Source organism: Sturnira hondurensis, unplaced genomic scaffold, assembly GCF_014824575.4.
Source record: "Sturnira hondurensis isolate 20B ecotype Veracruz unplaced genomic scaffold, ASM1482457v3 Scaffold0003801, whole genome shotgun sequence".
NCBI lineage: Eukaryota > Metazoa > Chordata > Mammalia > Chiroptera > Phyllostomidae > Sturnira > Sturnira hondurensis.
Window position 1 is genome coordinate 1,398,292 of NW_028076432.1, and position 20,156 is coordinate 1,418,447.

The following is a 20,156-nucleotide window of genomic DNA, read 5'->3' on the forward strand; positions in this document are numbered from 1 at the left end:
TGGTTTTATTTGATATATCATATGTAGAGCCTTGTTTTGTTTGACAATCTGTGCAAATTTTAAAAGTAATGGTAATTACTTCAAGTTATTTTCTTTCAAAATTAGATGTTGTCTATCAGCTGTTTTATATGATCTGAAATGATGTGCTTGTACGCATGCCCATACTGATATGTCATTATTTTTATTTCACAGGAGCCTTCTAGAGCAGTTTCAGGCAGATACAAAAGGTAAGAACCCTTAAGTTACGACTTGCAACATACTGTAGAATGAGTGTAATGTCTGTCTCACCATGGCTTAACTAACTAAAACTGTTTCAAGGAGCTTTTTGAAAAATAAAAAACCTTTATATTGTGCTTTTAAAAAGAAATTACACTGTAGGCAGGACTGTAATGTCTGTCTAGACAAGACATATTCTGGCATCCCTTGCAGTCTTTGAAATAGTGGACACAGTGAGTTTCTATGGGCCTGATGAACTTAGCAAGATACAAACTCAGAATTGTTTTCCCTTACATATTTACTTATTTTTAATTATATTTTATTGATGATGCTATTGTAGTTGTCCCAATTTTCTCTCCTTTGTTCCCATCCACCCAGCTCCCCACACCATTGTTCACGTCCGTGAGACATGTATATAGGTTCTTTGGCTACTCCATTCCCTTCACTGTACATCCCCATGGCTATTCTGTAACTTCCTATTTGTACTTCTTAATCCCCTCAGCTCTTCACCTATTCTCCCATAACACTTTCCCATCTGACAACCATCAGAACACTCTCCATATCCATGATTCTGTCTCTGTTTTTTTGGTTTTTTAGATTCAATTGGTGATAGATACATCTTTATTGCCATTTTGTTGTTCATGATTTCCTTCCTCCATTTCTTCTTCTACTTCTACTTCAACAATTCCCTTTAACATTTCATATACTAATGGTTCGGTGATGGTGAACTCCTGTAGTTTTTTCTTATCTTGGAAGCTGTTTATCTGCCCTTTGATTCTGAATGATATCTTTGCTGGATAGAACAGTCTTGGCTGTAGATCCCTGCTTTTTATGACTTTGAATATTGGTTGCCAGTTCCTTCTTGCCTGCAAAGTTTCTTTTGAGAAATTAGCTGACAGTCTTATGGGAACTCCCCTGTAGGTAACTAACTGCTTTACTCTTAACTGCTTTTGAGATTCTCTGTTTGCCTTTAACCTTTGGCATTTTAACTCTGATGTGTCCTGGAGTGGGCCTCTTTGCATCCATCTTGTTTGGGACTCTCAGTGCTTCCTAGACTTGCATGTTTATTTCCTTCACCAAATTAGGGAAGTTTTCTTTCACCATTTTTTCAAATAGATTTCCAGTTTCTTGCTCTTTCTCTTCTTCTTTTGGCACCCCTATGTTGCGTATGTGGAAATGCTTGAAGTTATCCCAGAGGCTGCTTACACTATCCTCACTTTTTTTTGGATTCTTTTTTCTTCTTGTTCTTATTGGTTTTTTCCTTCCTTATGTTCCAAGTCATTGATTTGATTCTTGGCTGCATCTACTCTACTGTTGTTGTTCTTTATTTCAATTAGTGTATATTTAGTTTCTGACTGGATCTTTATGCTGTTGAGGTTCACTAAGTTACTTGAGCATCCTTACAACCAGTGTTTTGAACTCATCATATGTTGCTTTTTTCTGGAGTTTTGATCGGTTCTTTCATTTCGGTTATGTTTCTTTGTCTCCTCATTTTGGCAGCCTCCCAGTGTTTGTTTCTATATACTAGGTAGAGCTGCTTTAACTATCTTTATAGCATGGCCTGATGTGGTAGGCGTCTTGTAGGGTCCAGTGGCACAGCCTCCCCCATCACCCAAGCTGGGTACTCGAGGTGCACCCTTCCTGTGGGCTGAGTATACTTTACTCTTATAGTTGAGCCTTGATTGCTTTTGGCAGGTCAGTGGGAGGGGTTTACTTAGGTCAATCAGCAGAAAGGACTGGCTATGATCACTGATCACCAACCTTCACCCTCCTTGGAGCATCAGTTGTGCAGGGGCAGGGTGGTGATGCTCCAGCATGGTCTGTAGCTGTCCACTGTGTGAGTGGGCCAAGGGGTTTTCCAGGTGGTGCAAGCCAAGGTCAGTCCCCTCAGTGTTTTTCCTGGGGCCATCTTGCCTGAGCTCTACAGCAGTCTGAGATGGCTGCTACTTGTGCTGGGCTTGGAGATTCTAAGACAAAGCCAAGCTGTGAATCTAGGCTGGCTCCTGGGATCGCTTAGTGATAGATGTAGGGGCTTGGGGCTCACTGAGGCTAACTGTTGCTTGTCTGAGAGAATTTAGGAAATTGTGAAGCATGAGCCCAGACCAGCCATTTTCTATATGGGTAAGCTACTGTTAACAGCTGTAAGTTGGGTGGGGCGGAACCTCAAGGGATCTCCAGGGCAAAGCAAGCAGTGTTAGCCAGATTGATGAAGTCTCAGATATGGCACCCACCTGCTGGCTCTGTGGCTTTTGGGGCGAGGGTTCAGAAAAGGGACATTGGCCTCTTCCCACCTTTCTGTATGGGAGAAAGCTGTCCATTAAAGCTCTCGCCTTAATGTCAAACATTTCATTTCCTCCATGTATGCCACTGGTGCCTTTCAAGCTGCATCTTTGGTGCTGGAGCTCAGAGGGAGTCTTGAGTAAGTCTATGTGTGGGTTCTTTAAAAGGAACTACTTGGGATTCTAGAAGTTTTCTTCCACCAGCTGAGTCTCTGCTCATTTTTGCAGCTAGAGTTATGGGGACCTGTCTTCCTGGCACTGTAATGCTCGTTTGGGGGGGTCTGGTGTGGGGCTGGGACTTTTTGCTCCTGAGATATCCCTCCTGAATTTTTATCCCCTACCTGTGGTATGCGACCAGCCTGTTCTGCATCTCTGCCCTGCCTACCAGTCTGGATGGGTGTGGTTTCTCTAATTCCATGGTTGTCAGAGTTCATTCAGCTCGATTTCTGACAGTTCTGAGTGCTGGTTCTATAATTTAGTTGTAATTTTGATGTGGTTGTGTAAGGAGGTGAGCCATGTTTACCTATTCTGCCATCTTGACTGAAAGTCCCTCTTCTACGTTTGAGCATTGAAAATACCACCTGTGTTAGTCAGCTTTGACTACCATAACAAAAATACTGTAGACAGGATTGTATGAACAAATTTATTTTCTCACAGTCCTGGAGGGCTTTAATGTCCAAGATCAGTTCGCCCCCATGGTCAGGTTCTGATGAGGGCTCTCTTCCTGACTTTCAGATGACTGCCTTCTTGCTGTGTCCTCAGATGTTGGAGAGAGGTTGGCTTCTGACATGCCTCTTTTTTATAAAGATGCTAATCCCATTGTTACAGCCCTACCCTCATGACCTAACTTGAACCTAATTACTTTCCAAAGGGTCTGCTTTCAAATACATCATTATACAGGGTGGTAGGACCTCAGCATATCAATTTTATTCAAAGTAGCATAGACTGGGTAGCTTATAAACAACAGAAATTTACTTCTCACAGTTCTGGAGGCTGGAAGTCAGACATCAGAGCGCCGTATTGGTCAGATTCTCATCAAGGCCCTCTTTGTTTTGTTGACTAACAACTTCTTGCTCTGTCCTCACATAGTAGAAAGGGTTAGGGAGCTCCGTAGTGTCCTTTTTGTAAGAGTTCCTGTTCTATTTATGAGGACTCCACATTTGTGACCTAAGCACCTCCCAAAGACCTCACCTCCTAATACCGTTACATTGGGCATTAGGATTTGACATATGAGTTGGTGGGTGGGTGTGCAGTACACAGACACCCAGACCATAGCAAGTCCATAGCAGCACCTTTGCACAATGAGTAATGTTTTTTTCTAGAAAATGAGTATTTGAGTATGATGAGTATTATGAGTATTTGAGTGTGTTTGCACATGTGTAGGAAGACAGTCAAAATTAGGTATGGGAAGCTGTTTAATGGGGTTGCCTGAGATACTCACTTCCTTCTCCCTGTTGAAGCCATAAAGGTTGTAGAAGATGTCATCATACTTGTGGTAATCATTACCGAAAAATTGTAAATCTTATCAAGTGCTTTACATAGAGGTCTCATTCAAGTCTCATAGTTATCTTATAAAGTACAGTATTTCATTTCATAGATGAGTAGTGAAAGAGGTGGAAAAATTTCACTGGGTTACAAAGCTGGTCAACAGCAGCATCTAGATTTAAACTCACGCAACCTGACTCCAGAACCCACATGCTTACACAAGACCATTTCCATACATTTCTACATATAAAGCTTTCATTTTCCTCCACTTGTATGTTAACGTTTAAAATGGTTAAAAGTTTTGGTTATTCCATCTAAAATAAAACATTAAGAAGAGTTCTCATTTTAATACTAAGTTATATATAAATAAAATTTAATTTTGAATTTTTACCATGGGCCATAATGTCTGTTAGCGGGAGAAAGAGATAAGAAGGCTGAGATCATCAGCAGGTAAGTAAGCAGGTCAAACCGTTTCCACTGAACTGTTAATACGTTTGCTAGTGCTACTGCTTTTACTTTCATTTCAGTGTGATTTCAACTTAGGTGTAATCCTGGGATGCTTTTAAATTTCTAATATTTGTGCATTGTTTTGTCATTTTTTAAACTGGAAAGAATCCTTTTCTTTTTTTTGTGCATGAAATCATTGCCAAGTAGCTTTGATTTGTCCTATTTTGCAGCCACATTCTCAAACCAAAACGTTTTTATCAGTTTTGATTTGGGGAGTAAAGATAAACTTCAGTAACTTGTCAAATTTGTTGTATGAATTATATACCTATTTAGTTCTTGTTTAATAGTAAACCTTAAACATGATTAGTACTTTGCAGATATGTTATTTTTATAAGCATTTTATTTTTCACTTACAGTTGACATATGATATAATATTAATTTTAGTGCATAATGTAGTGATTAGACATTGATATACCATCACACCATACATGAGATTTGTATTCGGTTAGAATCAATATGGGAATAGTTTTCTTGTAAATGCTTGCCATAAATTTTACATATTAGAAAGTTAAATGAGGAAGAAAATTGGTTTCCAGTGGTGTATGTGTTTATTTTTAAGCTGTTTAAAAAAGACCAATATTCTACTTGTGACTTGTTCATATATTTGTACTTTTTATTTTCATATCCTAGAGTGTGTGGCTTGTCACTTTCCAGCTTTCAAAGGTTTAACCATGTTTAATACTGTTATAAAACAAATTTTTTAAAATTTGTAGTCATAATCCACATGACTCACAGCAACTTATAGTTGGAATAAAGAGAAAAAAGATACTTATACATAAACTGTAGAATCTATATCTGAAAAGATCAACTCCTTATCTAGAAGAGTTTGTTATATTGTATATCAATAGTTTATTATTTTTATCAATCTGTCAGCATGTTGTATGAACAACTAAAGCATGGGTGTTTCTTGGCAAGAGTATATGCTGACTGATGATCAAAAAGAGGAGGAATGGGCCCTGGCTGTGCGGGTCAGTTAGTTGGAGCATTGTCCCTTAAACTGAAAGGTCACAGGTTCGATTCCCAGTTTGGGCATGTGTGGGTGGCAGCTGATAGCTCTCTCTCTCATCTTTTCTCCCTGTCTTACCCTTTTTCTCTCTTTGGAATCAATGAATATATCCTTAGGTGAGGATTGAAAAAGAAATTTTAAAATGAATGGGTTAAAGGATAGAAATTTGACACTATGTTAGAAAACATTTTTAGTAAACCAAATAACTTACATATACAAACTCTTAAAAAGTCATTAGAAGTGTACAGGCACTCATAAGACTAGTTTATATGTGTGCTCATATAAATTATGGTTAGGTATTTAATGTTTTTTATGAATGTCAAGAATGTCCTTTCTGCCCTGGCTGGTGTGGCTTAGTGGATTGAGCACTGGCCTGTGAACCAAAGGGTTGCTGGTTCAATTCCCAGTGAGGGCATATGCCTAGGTTGCAGGGCAGGTCCCCAGTAGGGGGTGCCTGAGAGGCAACTACACATTGATGTTTCCCTCTTTCTCTCTCCCTTCCTCTCTGTTTAAAACTAAATAAATACAATTTTTTAAAAAAAATGAAAAAAAGAATGTGCTTTCTGAGAATTGACTCTGTTAAGCACTCACTGTAGTTATGCTGTATAGGTGTATGTATTCCAAGACCCCTAGTGGGTACTCAGAACCATGGATACTGAATCTTATGTATACTGTTTCCTTCTGTACTTACATGCCCATGATACAGTCTGTAAATTAGGCACAGTAAGAGATTAACAAGAATAATTAATAATAAAATAGAACAATTAATATTCTGTAATAAAAGTTATGTAAGATAGTCTCTCTCAAAATATCTTACTCAAAATACAATATTCATCCTCCTCTGTGGAAATAGGAGATTATGCATTGTCTGCATGATGAGACATGAGGTGAATGATATTGTGGCATAGCATTAGGTTGCTGTTGACCTTCTGATGATTTGTAACATTCACTTTATGCTTTGGGGCCATTATTAGGTTAAATAAGAGTTACTTACAGGCTCTGTGATACCTCAACAGTCAATCTAATAAGCGAGACAGCTATTATGTGACTTGGGCAGGGACTGTATGGAGAATGGATGCACTGGACCAGGGGATGAGTCACTCATGGGTGGTGCAAGATTTTGTCACACTACTTAGAATGGCTCACAATTTAAAACTTATGAATGTTTATTTCTGGAATTTTCTGTTCAACATTTTTAGAACACAGTTGACTATGGGTAACTGAGGTCGGAAAGTGAAATGGTTTCTAAGGGGGAGATACTGTATTTTATTGAATTGACTCTTATCTAGAACATTTTTAACATACTCCTGTCTCCCTTTTAAAAATATGTTTAAACAACTTTGAGAAACTGCAGTCATCACTTGGTCTACTTGGGGGATTGGTTACTGGATTGTACTAAGATTCCAAAATTTGAGGCTGCTCAAGTTCCCTATATAAACCTATGCATATTCTCCTGAATACTTTAAATACTGGAGATTATTTAGGTTATTTTAAACACGTAATGGAATGTAAATGCTGTGTAAAGAGTTGTTATGCTGGCCCTGGCTGGTGGGGCTCAGTGGATTGAGTATGGGCCTGTGAACCAAAGGGTTGCTGGTTCGATTCCCAGTCAGTGCACATGCCTGGGTTGTGGGCCAGGTCCCCAGTAGGAGGTACACAAGTGGCAACCACATGTTGCTGTTTCTCTCCCTCTTTCTCCTTCCCCTCTCTCTAAAAAATAAATAAATAAAATCGTTTTAAAAAGTTGTTATGCTGTATTGTTTAGGGAATAATGACAAGGCAGTGTGTATGTGTTCAGTATAGATGTAGCCATCGTGGGCCAAACTACATCAGCAACAACATAACATTTTTTTTCTGAGGATTTCCTCTCTAAGGTTGGTTGAGTTTGTGGATGTGGAAGGCGGCCTGCATTTGGAAATGTAGGAATGATGAAATTTCTGAAACTCAGGGTTTAAGAAACATGGATTGGTGTCATATATTTGTAGGTTTTTTCCAGTGTGTAATTTTCTTAATAGAATGTTTACCCAGTTAAATTTGTAGTGCATTAGTTAAAATATTTTTTAAAGGCCAAAAGACAAGACTATTCAATATGTGTCTATGGATTCCCTGCTTGATGTGATATCTAAGTAAAACCTTCATACGTTAAAAAAAGAAAAGAAACAATCCGAATGACTTGCAAAGGGTAGAATTAACCACGGTGTATAATTCATCGTTCTTACTTAAACATGTTATTTAACTGTTAGGAATGGCACTGATTAAAAAACAGGGAAGCAAGTTAAGACAGTAAGTTTTATCAATCTCACATAGTAATTAACTGGTCCTTTTGTTTTCACAAATGTTTTCAATCCAGTAGTAATTACTTTATTAAGTAACATTTATGCAAAGCCATAAGGGTGCTTCTAAGTTGGCCTTCCCTCCAGTAACATTAATAAGTTACATTTATATAGCTTCTAATGATACATAGAGCAAGCACCTTGTAACTCAACCAACAATAGTTTCACCAGGCAGTGGACAGGATCTTCTTCCCAAAATGAGGAAAAATATTTTAGTCCCTTGAATTCTTTATTATACCACATTCCCTCTGAACAGAAATTAGTTAAGTTACAAGAGAGGGAAGTTTTTGTTTGTATACAAAGACCACTGGACACATCTGGATATGAATATTAGAAAGTATTAACATTATTTATCCAAAATATAGGTTTAGAATTCTATTTCATATCTGTAATGTTTTATGTTATCATTGTGCTTCTAAAACTGTAATTCAGGTAGCTTTAGTGGGGCTTTTCTTTTCATACAATTTTTTTGCAGTTACTGAAATGACCAGGGTAGAATGTTTATACAACTTAAAAACTGTTCATTTTAAAAGCAGTTCTTACCATTGAATAGAAAACCCACTCATGCCCTGGCTCTGTGGCTCAGTGGCTCAGTGAATTGGAGTATCATCCCATTCACCAAAAGGTTGCGGGTTTGAGTCCCAGTCAGAGCACATACCTAGGTTGTGGGTTTGATCCCCGGTCAGGGCGTGAATGGGAGGTGGCCTATAAGTGTTTCTTTCTTACATCCATGTCTCTCTCTCATCAATGGACATAGCCTCAGGTGAAGATTAAATAATATCTTTAAAAAAAAAAAAGAAAAACCCAGTCATGACCCTTGCATTGAAATCAATCACTATAACATTTTTATTTTTTATTTCCAATGAATTTTTGTAGGCTTTCTATTTGTGTAACTGTGCATAATGGACACGCAGTTTGGCATTCTGCTCTGCTCCTTACTCTGTAATGTAAGACAAGTGTCTTCACCTTTTAAGTTGTGTAGAGTACATCTAGTGTCAACCGAGCGGTCTCTGCTTTTCTCCTTTTCAGGGAAGTACAGCATAAATACACCGGAGACCCTTGCTGTAACTCTTACAGGGGGCCTATAATTTTTTTGTTTTTCCATCATTTTTAATTCTTTATTGAATAAAATGTGATGATGACTCTTTTGCCCCTGAGAGCCAGCATTCAGTGCGACAGACAATTTTGCTAAAATACTTGTTTTGATAACTTGAATTTGCCTCAGTTGATGTAGTAGGGAACCATTTAACCCTAACACAAATTTTGATTTTGCTAATGAACAATTTTGTTCATGAGAAACAGTAGATACACCCTGAAAACTGTACCTAGCTCAGTCAAGCCATACAGAAATACATAAAATGCACACTTGAGACGTCTAATAGCCTACCTTGGTGTGAGCCAACAGCTTCCCATGTGTGGTGTTAGAAGAACTTCCCCTCTGATTTCAGGTAACTCCTTCTCATCCTTTACTTAGTGTGTAAAAAATGAGAAGCATCCGTTTTAAAAGATGTTGTATATCTTCAAATATGTCTGATCTCTTGTTTTGAACTAATATACAGAGAGATTCAGACCTTTAGTTGTCACTTGATTCTTAATGTGCTTTCATGGGAAATTGAACAGACCCTATTTAAGTTTGGAAAGTGAATGATTAATTTAGAAACATAACATACAAAAATATAAGATGTTACAAGTTAATTTTTTCTAAATGGAAGTTTTTTTTTTATAACCACCATTTTCAGACTAGTAGTTCTTGTTTGCATGTGTGTTTAGGAAGCCATTTATGCAGAAGAAACTGTCTTGGTTTGCGGGTCAGGGGTCAAACCAAAAAAATCATTCAAATCCTTGAAAGGTTAAGAAATTTCAGACTAAAGACCAAGCAGTCTTTAAAATCTCCCAGCTTTATGGGCTGTATGTGACCTTTTCTAAAGAAGTCTATTTCTTCTCAAGATTTTTTAGGTCTTTATTAGCGTATTCTGTATTTTACCAAATGCTTACTATAGCTATAGCTCTTCTGGTTAATACATTTCACAAATGGAGATAAAAGTCACAAAATGATAATTTGTGAGTAGTTGAGATACTGATGTATTTGGTGGACTGAATTTTTCTCTGGTGTATTGTAAATTTTCTATGTTGAAAATAACAGCTAAGATTGATAGTACTTACGTGTACCAGACACTATTTGAAGTACTTCCAATATATGTTGATTCAGTCATTCTCCAGTAATTGCAGGAGGGAAACGTTTTATCATCTCTATTTTACAGATGAGGAAACCAAGACACAGTGAAGTTTAGTGACTCATATGAGATCAGACAGACATTACTGATTGGTTTATTTTGTCAGCATATGTTGCTTTTCCTCATAGTAATATTAATTTGCCTGGTATGGGTAGAATGTAGAGTATTTGGTTTACTGTTTGATTTAACTTAGTTTGATTTTAAGTAACTGGAAGGTACCAGTAACAGTATTTTAGTTTTGTTTAGCATGGGTTTTTTTTTAAGTAACTTTTATGTATGTGACCTTAGATTTCACAGTCTGTACAGCTATTTTTACTTCATTTTAGCTACAATGCAGTCAGACAATAATTTTTATTCTTGTGATCTTGAGGTATAACAAGATCTAAGTATCTTTGTAATCATGAAAGAATTTGTGTTGATAATATTTGGCATAATTATTTTAAAGTAAATTTTATGTATTATGTTTCCTTGGAAATTAGCAATTTATCTGACCATGCTATTCTGTGTTTATCCTCTTTTTTTGAAAGAACTTTATTGAGATGAAATTCAAATGTCAGAAAATTAATTCTTTAAAAATACACAACTCACCAGTTTCTAGTATACTGACAGTACTATACCAGTGTCACCACTGTCCAGTTCCGTAACTACCCCGCCCTTCACAGCTCTTTGAAGCTGTTACTTTGTCTTTATACGTTTGCCTGTGTTGGATAATTTCTATAAATGGAATCATACAATTTGTGGCCTTTGATCTGGCTTCTTAACTTTAGCATAACATGTTTAAGATTTATTCACATTGCAGCATGCCTGAGCATACAACACATTGGGTTGTTTCCATCTTTTGGTTAATATGTTATTATATTAGAATATGTAACAATAAATTATGAACATTGATGTGTGAATTTTTGTGTGATCCCTGTTTTTCATGTTGTTTAGTTGAAGGTTTTTCTGAAGAAACAAAATGGATGTTTCACATTCAATATGTATTAAATAGTTTGGAAATACAGGAATGGCTTGGCTATGGGAAGATGCATGTAAAGACACTAATGAGGAGTGTATAATTTTAGCTCTTCTTACCAAATACACTGGCCTAAATTGGGAAGAATTTTTCTTTCTGAATTTGTTTTGTCTAGGTCTCAAGTAGTGAAATTTGAGCAACTAGGTATATTTGATGAGATAACTATCATACTTGATCTCTTTAGGATAATTCACTGTATTTAATACATGAGCAATAACCCATATGATAGACCCTAACTGGAAAGGCTGTAACATGAGTATAAACATTTACAATGCAGACACTAAACTGATGCTGTAGAAAATCATTAATTATATAGGAAAATTATTACCTATTTATGCTAAATGGGGAGAGGGAAAGCATATTGCCAAAAATGTATTAAAACAAAGTCTCACATAATATATATAAAGTGTTCTTAACTTGAAATCTGTTGATGAACTGTGAAAATTCTATGTCAAGTAATGTAATGTTCATCTGAGAGAAGAGCTATATTTTTAATCAGATTTTCAAAGGGATCTACGACCCAAAAAGTTAGAGAACTACTAATGTGTTATAGTAAAATATATTGGCAGTTATCTCTGGGTTGGTGGAATTACTAGAGATACTGATTTATATTTTTTGTTTCCTATAGTAAATGTATCCAATTTTAATAAAGGTTCCAAGGGTTGATTTTGATCTTTAGTTGTTGCTCTGTGTGTGTATGTGTCAGGGGGCAGTGGGGAGAAGACCTGTGCTGAGTCAGGGCTGTTTTGAGGAGCAGTGGTGGGGGAGGAAGGCAGTGAAACATTAGAAATATGAAGGCCAGTCATGGACTTGTTACTTAGGAATTTCATGCTTCCTCCAACACTTCTAAATATTTGATATTCGTGCTGAAAGTAGGATTTTACTCATGAATCTTGTATTTCTTCTAATTGCTAAGGTTTAAAATATCTATTTTAGTGGAAAATTCCTCTAGCTGTAATCTCATAATGCTGCCAATCTTGTTCTCACGATAGTTTTACAACAGTGTTTCATTCCCCCACAACACCTCCTAGTCTTTCCACAGAAGATGCGAAAATTCCCAGAGGGGAATACTTTCAGTAAATGGTACTGTTTATCTTTAATGTTACTATTTATTCTTTCCCCTTTTCTGAACATTATGGTTAATATTTTTGTAGCTGAAGGCAGAGGGGCCATTCTTTTTGGAATCGCATTACAGATTTGTGTTAACATTCCTGAGTAGAATGTTACAAACTTTTTAGAGTTAATGAAACAATCTTTTATTCTGAGTGTTTTGTACTGTACATATGTGACCCTCAAAATAGGTTAAAACATTTCTTTTTCTAGAATAAACACAGCTAAGTTTCGCAATAAGATAAAGTAACACAATCCTTCACAAGTCTGAGAGCATTCCTTACAAACCTAATCTGAATGGGAATAAAGCAGAGATTTTGTTTTTCAAAATGTGTTTCTTGTTTTTACTTACTTACTTACTTACTTACTTATTTTTAGAGGGGAAGGGAAGGAGAGAAGGAGAGAAATATCAATGTATGGTTGCCTCTCTTGAGTCCTCTGCTGGGAACTGGCCTGCAACCCAGGCATGTGCCCTGACTGGGAATCGAACCCCTATCGTGTGGTTCGCAGGCCCGCACTCAATCCACTGAGCTATACCAGCCAGGGCAAGTGTTTCTTGTTTTTAATTTGTATAATAGTATCATTGATGTATCCACAAGCCTAGTATGAAGTATTTTCAAAGTTGTTAATAGGCTAGACTTTTAAAAATACTGTTTAAAACTTGTACATCAAGCAGATACAATGCTCTTAAGAGATACCCACATTTCTAGGTTTTCGTTGCTTGCCCTTATCAGCATGGTAGTTTTCTGTTTGAATAATCTTGTGGTTAGTGAATAGAATTGGATTTTTTTAAGTGAAAAGAGATCATATAAAATTATTTTAATGCTCTTGTGTGATGTAGTTCCAATGATACTTTAACCTTTGGATTTTCTTCCCACTCTTTTGTTGGCATTTCGCAGTCCTACTTGGAGTTGTTCCTTTCCTGTACTTGTTCTTGATATTGGCATTAACTCTCTTAGACTTGATTCTTTTTTGTATAGCTTTATACATTATATTTTCATTAGGTTTTTATAGTATGTTTAATAGCAGCATAGCATACCATTGAATGTATGGACCAAAATTTATTGAATAGTCCATTTGTATTAGACATGTAGATTTTTCTCCAGTTTTTGATGGTACATAGTCTTGAATATTTCTTAAGGATACCTTCAATATTGGCCAGTTTTGTTGTTGGAAACAAGTAAAGTGAATTTATTCTCTTTTTGTTCTGTGTATTTCTGCCAGAACTGTCCCTCACTACAGCGACTTCAGTTACTATCTATAAATATGCTGGTTGGTTTTTTTTTTCAAATCATTAGTTCTATTCCTATATCACCAACAACTTTTAAATGTCTACTTTTAGATATCACAGAAGTATCCTAAATGCAGCATATGCAAAAGTAAACTTGTGAAACTTGGTGTATTTCATTAGTCGGTATCCAAATATCCACTCTTGCTCACGCCAGAAATCTGGACATCGGTTATGATCCCCCTTTTTCCCCGCTGCTTCACATCTAGTCGCTTACCAAGATTTGTTGAGTTTACCTCCTGTGTGTCTCCAGTGCCAACACGCCAATCCAGGACACCACCATTTCTCACACAGGTGATACAGTAGCCTCCAAATTGGCCTTCCTGTCTCCAGGTTGCTCATCTCCAGTGCATTTTGTTAAAATGTTTGTCACTAAGTGAAATGAAGCAGAATGCACAGGGAGCCAATAGTGGTGTAAACAAAACTGGGACTCAGATCAATGGAGTGGACCAGAAGGAAGAAACAAACAACCAAACAGAAAAGAATGAAGAAACAAGAATTCAAAAAAATGAGGAGAGGCTTAGGAACCTCCAGGGCATCTTTAAATGTTTCAACATCCAAATTATAGAGGTACCAGAAGGGGAAGAGGAAGAACAACAAGTGGAAAACTTATTTGAACAAATAATAAAGGAGAACTTCCCCAATCTGGCAAAGGAAATAGACTTCTAGGAAGTCCAGGAAGCTCAGAGAGTCCCAAAGAAGGTGGACCCAAGGAGGAACACACCAAGGCACATCATAATTACATTAACCAAGATTAAAATGAAGGAGAGAATCCTAGAAGCAGCAAGAGATAAGGGGACAGTCACCTACAAAGGAGTTCCCATCAGACTGTCAGCTGATTTCTCAGAAGAGACCTTACAGGCAAGAAGGGGCTGGAAAGAAGTATTCCAAGTCCTGAAAGGCAAGGACTTACATCCAAGATTGCTCTATCCAGCAAAGTTTTCACTTAGAATGGAAGGGCAGATAAAGTGCTTCTCATATAAGGTCAAGTTCAAGGAGTTCATCATCACCAAGCCCTTATTATATGAAATGTTAAAGGGACTTATCTAAGAAAAAGAAGATAAAAATATGAATAGTGAAAGGACAGCAAACTCACAGTTATTATCAACCACACCTAAAACAAAAGCAAACTAAGCAAACAACTAGAACAAGAACAGAACCACAGAAATGGAGATGATGTGGAGGGTGAGCAACAGGGGATTGGGAGGAGGAGAAGTGGGGAAAAGATACAGAGAATAAGTAGCATAGACTGTAGGTAGAAAATAGACAGGGGGAGGGCAAGAATAGTATGGAAAATGTAGAAGCTAAAGAACTTGTGACATATGGACATGAACTAAAGGGGGGAAATGGGGGAGAGAAGGCGCGCAGGGTGGAGGGGAATGAAGAGGGGGAAATGGGACAACTGTAATGGCATAATTAATAAAATATATATTTAAAAAATTCAGTGAAGATGTGTTTCATGGCCCAGAATATGGTCTATCTTGGTGAATATACCATGTGAGATTGAGAAGAAAGTGTATTTCACTGTACATGTTATTTTATGTAAGTCATTTGTAACCCAAAATGTTTAAGAATTCAAAATGTAAAGATATATCACCTTAAAAATTTTGTGTTAGATTTAATTTGACTTATTCTTGTTCCGTGAATAAAATAATTTTAAAATAAGTATGTAATAAGACAAGCAAATAAAAGGTAAAAATACTTTATTTTCAATTTCTGCTTTTTTAATAATATTTTCTAAACCCAGGGAGTAAGTTTATATTTTTTTATTTTTATCCTAATTTACTTAAGATAAAGCAAACATGCTTTAACAGACTTTTTTTTGATAAGTAAAGGTATACCTTTTCTGAATATAACAGTAATAGTAAACCAAGTGATGATAATGGAAGTAATTTTAAAGAAATACAGAACAAAAGTTTGTGCTGGTTTTGTTGGGAAACATTATCCCTCCTATTTTGAATTCAATTTTTAGCCATAATTGGTGGGGAAATGTTAAAACTATGTGGGTTATTGGCAGTGATGTACTGTCACTTAAACACTAAAATCATCAAAATTTACATGGCATTTATAATAGGCATGACATAAATATATTCACAACCAAAAATGCATTATTTGAAAGAAAGAACATTACAGTTAAAAAACTAACAGAAGCAGATCTTCAGGATTTCATGTGATTATTAGTGCTTTGTGAATTTCTCTTAAAAATTTTTTTTATTAGTAACAAATTCCTTTAGAAGGATTGAGCAAAAAGGAAAAAGGACTCATGGACTTGGACAACAGTGTGGTGATTGCTTTGGGGAGGGGGTATAAGGGAACTAAATGGTAATGTGAATTTCATTTAAAGTCTCACTTCAATTTGCTAACATTTAAAAACTACACACAAATGAGAAGACAAAGGTAAACAATTGGAACTAACTACCAATGAAGGATTGAAGACATTTTGAAAATCATCACTTTCTGCTTTTGCAGTAAAATTTGAAAATGAATATCCTGAGTTTCCTGCAATTGCTTTAAAATCTATTCTGTCAACATAGATCTATGAAAGTAGTTTCTATCTTATGAATGCTGTTTAAACAAAATATATGTAGTTTAGATAAAGCTTATCCTTTGTGAGCATCAGTCCAAACTAGTGCGGGTAAATTAACAAGACAGCCCTCAGGAAGCCCTGCCTCCTGGTATTTACACGGCTTGTGTGCACACCCCTTCCACATTACAGTGCAGGTTGCTGTGGTAGTATGTCATTTCTGAGATTAGGTCTGAACAGATACTGCAGCGTCTGTGTTGGCTGCAGTACTGCTTTCTCCCTGGGAGACAACTGCCGTATGGTGAACAGCCCAATGCAGAGGCCCACATACTGAGGAAATGAGGCTTCTGGACAGCAGCAGCCAGGGAGAAACTGAGGCTTTTTGCCATCTGACTTGTGAAGTGAGCTTACAGGCAAATCTCCAGGCTAGTCAAGCAAGCCTTCAGATGACTTTACTGTGATAGCCTGTTGTTGCCTGTATGTATACTTCCAATGAAAATGTTGCAGCTTCACGTAATTCTTTTTTTCTGTTTATTCTAAGTATATTATTGAAATATGGGTCTGAATCTAATAAAATATTTGGACTTGTATTTTGTATCACCTTTTTAATTTTTATTTGATCTTCTTAAAGTGTTCATGATGGATTGGATTTTTTTTTTTGAAGAGAAAAGGGAAGCGATTCTTTACCACAGATAGTCTACATTAGGTCCTTATCATATTACCCTACACTTACCTTAACCGTGACCTTGTTGCTTTGTTATAATGGGTTATAGCCTCTGATAAATTGAAGGGCAGAGCCTATGTCTGTCTATGTTTGCTTTTATATTTTTAGTACCCGGAACAGTGTCAGGTACTTAGCAGCTACCCAGTAGATATTGATTGGTCAAAGAATTAACAAGTGCTTTTGGTTGTGCTGAAAGAAATATTTTTTATTGTGTTGGAATAGTTAACTTCTATAGTTATGAATAAGTTGATTACTATAACCATGTGTCCTTAGATGAATGGTAATTGTTTATATTGAATAAAAAATATTTTTGACATTCTTTTTGCTGAGTATATTAAGTGTATATATACACACATACATATTTTTTTTATTTTCCATAGCACAACTACTGCCTCTGAAGAAGAAATCTCAAGTAGATACCCCCGAACAGATAGAAGTGGGCTCAGCAGATATAATAGGGATGCAAGTGCTTCAGGTAATTCGGTCTCAAGTAGCACACTGGAAAAGAAAATTGAAGATCTTGAAAAGGTATGAAACAAATTATTTAAAATTGATAGAATTAATATACTATTTGGATTCCTTTTTTTACTTACCTAGCAGCTCAGAGAGAAAATAAGTTGAAATTTGTAGTGGAGAGATAATGTCAAAAAAGGGAAAAGAATGAGGGTACTAATGGGAGATACCATTAGTGGTAATTGGTTATTTCCAAATGTATTCAAATAGCAGCTTTGAATCACTGTCTTAAGTCTGTTGTCTAGGTGCATAGTTTAGCACATTTCAGGGGGTTCTTCAAGAAGGCTTTTGAAGTTCCAGAAGGCATTTTCTTACTTCTTTAGTATTTTCCTGGATCCAGTTCTGTTGATGTTAAAACCTTTAGAAGTAGAGCCAGTTCTTCTATTTAATGGCTTTAATGGCTTCTCCCATTTAATGGCCAGTTCTTGTATTTAATATTTAATGGCTTCTCCCATTCTTCCATGTGCTATCTTTAATATATTAAAAATATCCTTTGCTTTTGAAATGGTTAGAAGTCTGTCCTGGCAGTGTGTACTACTCTGTGTGTGTTATCTGTACAGATTGTCATTTGTAGACTTTCTCTGGCTTCTAAGTTAGAGCCCAGAGCCATCTTTGGTGTTTGACATGATTTTCTTTAATTTTTACATTAAATTCATTGGGGTGACATTGGTTAATAAGCACAGTGCAACGTATAGATAATGTTTAAAACCATCTTAGAAGTAAACCTGTTTAGTAGTGTCTGAAAAAAACTCAAATGTGTATTGGCATAAATTCATCAGGTTTGTTCTATAGACATTCAGCCTCTAAAATTGATAATGGTACTGAAATACTTTGTTGAAAATATTCTGTTTTGCTGAATTAAAATTATTACTTGTGATATAAAGATTTTTAGTAGAGATTTAATTTTTAAAGTCATTTCTTTTTACAGTATTATCGTTACTTTTAGTTGTGATCTGAACTTTCAAAATAGTTTCTACAATTCTAAATTTAAAACTTTAAGGAACACATAGCTCAGCACGTTCCAGGGGGGTTTCAGGAAGACTTCTGAAGCTCCACAGGGTTTGGGTTGACTTGCTAGTAGCTGGCAGCAGTTGATAATGAAGCCAGCTTGGCCACTTTCTGGGCGGGTTGGCAGGAAAGAAACCAAGTTCTGGGCAAGACTTTTTCTGTTCTGCTTCTCTTTTTGCCCCCCAAGGTGGCTGACCCAGCCCAAATCTCTGGATTTTAAATAAGATTTCTTTGAAAAAAGTGCTACAACTTTTAAAAAAAGAAAAAGCTTAAAAACTAGCAATCTATTTCATTTCCTTTGTTTTATCCATTGTCAGCTAACTAGCAGAGCTGGATATAAAACTGAGGGCTATTATTTTTCTGTTTAGACTTTTCCATAGAGCTTTCTCCTTTATTTTCTTTTTGTAAAAAATTATTTATTTGCTTATTGATTTTAAAAATTTATTTTTCAGTTACAGTTGACATACATTATTATATTAGTGTCAGGTGTACACAAAAGTACATTAAATTTTTTGTATTTTCAATTAATTTGAATTTTCTCAAACAGATATTATCCATTAAAATATTTTAGGACTAATAGTGGTGCTAAGCTAAGGAGGGGACTCCACTGAGTATTAGTATTTGTTAAAGACTTGTATAAACATAGATTTAATCAGAAATATACTACCTTACAACTCCTGTATTCCTCTCAATCTCTGATTCTTTTCTGGGATGGATATTTCCTTCCCTCATTAAATAACATAAGAGAATTCATTGGAAACCTTCGTATATTTAACATACTTCCCCAAATTTGGCAGATGTATGCCACTTAAGATTGTAGGTCACCAATTACTTTTCCCTTAATAAACTTTGTAATTATATTTACCAGGAAGTATTAAGAGAAAGGCAAGAAAACTTGAGACTTGTAAGACTAATGCAAGATAAAGAGGAAATGATCGGAAAACTCAAAGAAGAAATTGATTTGTTAAATAGAGTGAGTATTTACACATTTCAGTTTTGTGGTTCCTTTTTTCCCCCCTGACAATTGGATGAAAATATATGAATATGAAGAAATTATTTAATTTCATTATTTAGTTAATATTTTAATGAGAGTAATTTGTGGTAGTAAGAACCATCATTTTATTTTGTAAATTGATTTCATCTATCCAGTTATCAGTTGTACTCACTTAATATTGTTCTTTTGGGGATGGACTGATGAATGGATTTACTTTGTGTTTTGTTGGTCTGGAGGTGAGGGCAGCTTGGTCATCACCACACATAAAAGGCATGAAATTTGCTCAGTGAAGAACTACACAGCTACTTCCTGCCCTAGGAAATTCCACATTTCTTTGTATCTTCACACTTTTTTCAGTTGTATATATGCATCCTCAACTTTCCCAAGGCCTTTCTTACGATTATTTGTAGCTTTTTTTTTTTTTTTTGCTTTTAGTCCTTGACTTTACTGCCTGCTTAAGTAGATCTTAATAATGCTAGATCCTGCTTAGGTAACGGTGATGAGAAGAGAACCCATAGTTTTGCTTTTTTAGAAGACTTGACTTTAGATAAGACAGAGGAAGGAAATGATTGCTTCAGGTAAAAAGGAACAGATTTCTAATCCCATCTTGACTCCGTGAAAGAAAAGAAAAGAAAATAGAGGGAGGGCCTTCATTATGTGTAGAATGATAAAGATGTGAGGTGTTAACTACAGGTTATAGATGAGGATATTGAAACTCAGAGTTTAACTTGCTCAGGGTCATATGTAGGAATCACATATTCATCAACTTTGGGAATCCTCATTCTGAGTAAGTTCTTTCATCTGGTTTCAGAACACAGGCATTATCTTTTGGCTCTGGACTATGATTTAATAAAATCTGGAAATATTTTTGGTGTTGATGCTGGCCTTACACACTGTGTACGTTAAAGAGAGTAATAAAC

At 36.0% G+C, this 20,156-nt stretch overlaps 1 protein-coding gene across 1 annotated transcript in view; it reads left to right on the forward strand.

Annotated features, from left to right (window-relative positions):
- Nucleotides 1-20,156, forward strand: part of PAWR (pro-apoptotic WT1 regulator) — a 119,661-nt gene that overhangs the window by 90,977 nt on the left and 8,528 nt on the right. The window contains exons 4-6 of the mRNA XM_037042820.1: nt 193-227; nt 17,102-17,249; nt 19,111-19,215. Of these exons, the coding sequence (XP_036898715.1) occupies nt 193-227; nt 17,102-17,249; nt 19,111-19,215 (288 nt within the window). The remainder of the gene's footprint in view (nt 1-192; nt 228-17,101; nt 17,250-19,110; nt 19,216-20,156) is intronic.